This window comes from Merops nubicus, unplaced genomic scaffold (genome assembly GCF_000691845.1).
Source record: "Merops nubicus isolate BGI_N331 unplaced genomic scaffold, ASM69184v1 scaffold49392, whole genome shotgun sequence".
In the NCBI taxonomy this organism is placed as follows: Eukaryota; Metazoa; Chordata; class Aves; order Coraciiformes; family Meropidae; genus Merops; species Merops nubicus.
In genome coordinates this window covers 314-3,554 of record NW_008595218.1, presented here as the reverse complement: position 1 = coordinate 3,554, position 3,241 = coordinate 314, and the positions used below count along the sequence as shown (strand labels likewise).

Sequence of the window (3,241 nt, the reverse complement as noted above, 5' to 3'; positions counted from 1 at the left end):
AAAAGCTATCTGTTGACCTCAGCATGCACTGGATAACAAGTTCCCAGCAAAGAGAGGAGCCAAAAGTGGCTTGAGCCTCTCACTTCTCTGTCTTCATGTATGAAGACGGGGGCTTTAGATTTCCTGTGAAGGCAATTTTTCATTTCCCATGTATGCCATACCACACAGAGAGGCTACTGCTGCTGCTGCGCACTGTGTGCCACGTACATTCCTGTTCAATTCAGAAAGGAACTTTGAACAACTCTGTCCAGAACACTGCAATATTAGCTGATTAAATGCAAAAGGAGCACAGGTTTAAAAAACTTTTTAATTTCTGTTTGATCTGCATTCCAAAAAGCAATTCAAATATGTTCCATTTACTGTGAAAAAAAAGAGAGGTGAGTGTTTCAGAAATTTAATGCCAAGTTTAAACTGTTCCACTATACAACACAAGCTTGCCAATTTGATGGCAGAAAGGTTTCTTTAAAAAACAAAACAAAACAAAACAAAACACCGCCTAAAAAACTCTTTATTAACCTCCCATGCCAGAAATGTGCATTTTAGCTATGTGGGATCATGGACGGCACATGAATCCATCCAGCAGAAGTCACATCTCAGGTAAACTCTACGCTTTCTCGTAGTGGCGAACGGCAACCACATCACCAAAAGTGAGAGTCTGCAAGTCCAAGGAGAAGACAGGCACGTTAGATGCTGGACCATTTTCTGTAATGACTTAACACATAGTAAGAAGTCCTTGCTAGAGAAAGGCTGGTTTACATTATGCAATTTATAAAAAAAAAATCTAAAAAAAAAAATTTATAGATGGGCAGTCTAAAAATCCAAGTCCTCTACACCAGTATTCTATAGTATTACACATATACTTAAGGAGGACTTTGTAGTCAAATAAATGCATTCTGTGCACTTATGTAGCTAGAAGTACCAAATATTTTAATTGCTGCAGTTATGCAGAACAATAATGTCAGTGTGTGTGTTCTTGAGGTATTTCCTGAAGTGGAACGGGGCATTTCACCATGTTCCAATTCCAAAGAAAAAGGTTTTTCTGTATGTGTGTGTAGCTCTTTCCCAAAAAACAAAGCATGTGTTTTCCCTGGAATTGCTTGTCATATTGTGTTGCACTGACTGTACACTTTGAGGAAACAATTATTTGGAAGTCTCCATCCATACAGACACAATCTTGTTAGAAAACAAGCTAACTAGTCTTCTCCAACAACCAAGTCATAGATTAGTATAGCTGAAGAGGTTTGAGGCTTGGAAAATCACATCTCTGTGCCAAAAATGAGCGTAAGAAGTGCCACCCTGGATATCAGGTATAGTAACTTAGGCTATTTATTCACCCCATACTCCTGTTCCTGAAAAGTCAGGAAAAGAATTTGAAAAATACTTTTCTTCACACAATTGTTGTTTATCGTGGTTTTTAACAAGATAATAAAAGTATTTATTCCTCCTATTAAATATGAAAATGCTACTACTCCTTGCAATATTGCAATTTTATTTTCCTAGGGAAATATTTGTTCTGTATAAATAAATATTAGTTATGCATGCATATATAAAAGAAGGTTTTAAAAGAAATCTAAATTAGCACTGCAGTAGATCACTGCCAATATAATCAAGAACTTTGTATCTTTTCTGATTCACCAGGACTTTTTTTTTTTTTTGCTTGAGCATTTACACAAACTTGAAAAAAACTCTAGAAATCCACAGGCTGGCCAACCTAAAACCACTGGTAATTTCTTAGTTGTCACTAAAACATGACACAAAACAAAACAAATATTTGAAAAATCTCTGCTAGCTTTCATCACCAATTATTTTAAGGGTTTGTGTGTAAGTAACACTATCCATTCATAAACTTGAGATAAATTATGTGAGAAGTGCTAGCAGCATATCTCAGTGCTCACTGAGCTCTATACTTACCATTACCATTTTGCCATCCTTTATTTCCCTCACAAAGTTTGTCTCTTTGCCATCCCACTTCTGTACGTGCACTAGTTTGTCTCCATCCAGGGTCACAACTGACTGTGAGATACCACAAAACACAAAGACATTCATTTATTTGGGGCATTTGGGATTCTGCTCACACATTCTGCCTGCACTATTCTATTGAACTCCCTTCAATAGATGGATGTGGATCTAGAATGATAAAGTAGTCCCAGCCATTTTAAAGCCAAGCCCATGAGTCATCCTTATTTTAAGCATGAACTCTATACAATTCTTATTTGTGTCAGAGGATGAAAAAAAAGTTGTTTCCTTTGAGTTCCAGTCTCACAAGAACTACTGTTTTGGCTGTGCTTTGGGATAATGTTTATGTTAAGCCCCCAAAGATTCAGTGAAGGCAGCATTTCCCCATTTTGACTGGAAAAACTTACGCCAAATGATATTGGACTGAAAAATGGGCAGCTAACAGTTCTTCAGCACTGGAAGGCAGACAGGGGGGTGGTGATGTGATGTGATGCATTGCTTCAGATAAGACATGGCATAAGCAGGCAAGTAAGATGAAATCTTGTCTTTTTTCCTCCTGTCCTTCACAGTGTTACAACTGGCGGCAGCAGAAGTTACATTTTTTTCCTTTCACCCTACCAAAGACAGAGCCTCAGGGGTGGGGCGGGGAGGAAGAAGAGAAGAAAGAAGCCACTTGATAGCCCGGGAGTTCACTTACTTTGCAGTTTCTGTCATCGGGGGTAGTTTCATCAAATTCCTCTCCGAGCTTAAAGCTGATTTCTGTGTTTTTGAAAGTGCTTTGAGTCCTGATCACTACTTTGTCCCCCTCTGTGCTGATAATCACGGTGGGTTTAGTCACATTCCCCACCTGCCGTGTTGCAAATCCCACTCCTAGACCATCAAGGGAAGAGAAATCCATCAGACGTTCGGGTTTTCACGTCGTTTTTGCCACACACTGAGGAACTGAAATCTCTTCCCCCGCTCTACAGCTTTAAGCTGTTACAGTGAAATGCCACTTTCTGCTTCGCTTCTGCCCTTACACGTAAAGTATCCACAGGTACTCCACCCACACAGATGTAGCCCCGCATCTTCCCCTACCTCCGCGCAACGTGACAAGGAACCGCGCTCAGCAGCACCAAGATCGGGTGCGATCGCTTTTGCTGCTCTCGATTTCAGCTCCTTATCATTCCGACACAATAATTTCTTCTTTGTTTTTGTTTCCAGTTTATCTGCTTGCATTTGCAGCATTTGCCCTTCTTTCATAAGCTGTCCCCAAGCTGGGGGCATCTCCCGGAGCCTCTCCCAG

The 3,241-nt window shown here is 40.0% G+C and overlaps 1 protein-coding gene across 1 annotated transcript in view; it reads right to left on the bottom strand.

The window, feature by feature from the left end:
* Window positions 1-287: 287 nt before the first annotated feature.
* The window catches only part of FABP7 (fatty acid binding protein 7, brain), a 3,261-nt gene continuing 307 nt past the window's right edge, over window positions 288-3,241 (bottom strand). Inside the window, exons 2-4 of the mRNA XM_008935974.1 lie at window positions 2,654-2,826; window positions 1,912-2,013; window positions 288-655 (exon numbers count right to left, since the gene is read on the bottom strand). Coding sequence (XP_008934222.1) covers window positions 605-655; window positions 1,912-2,013; window positions 2,654-2,826 — 326 coding nt within the window. The 3' untranslated portion in view covers window positions 288-604. The remainder of the gene's footprint in view (window positions 656-1,911; window positions 2,014-2,653; window positions 2,827-3,241) is intronic.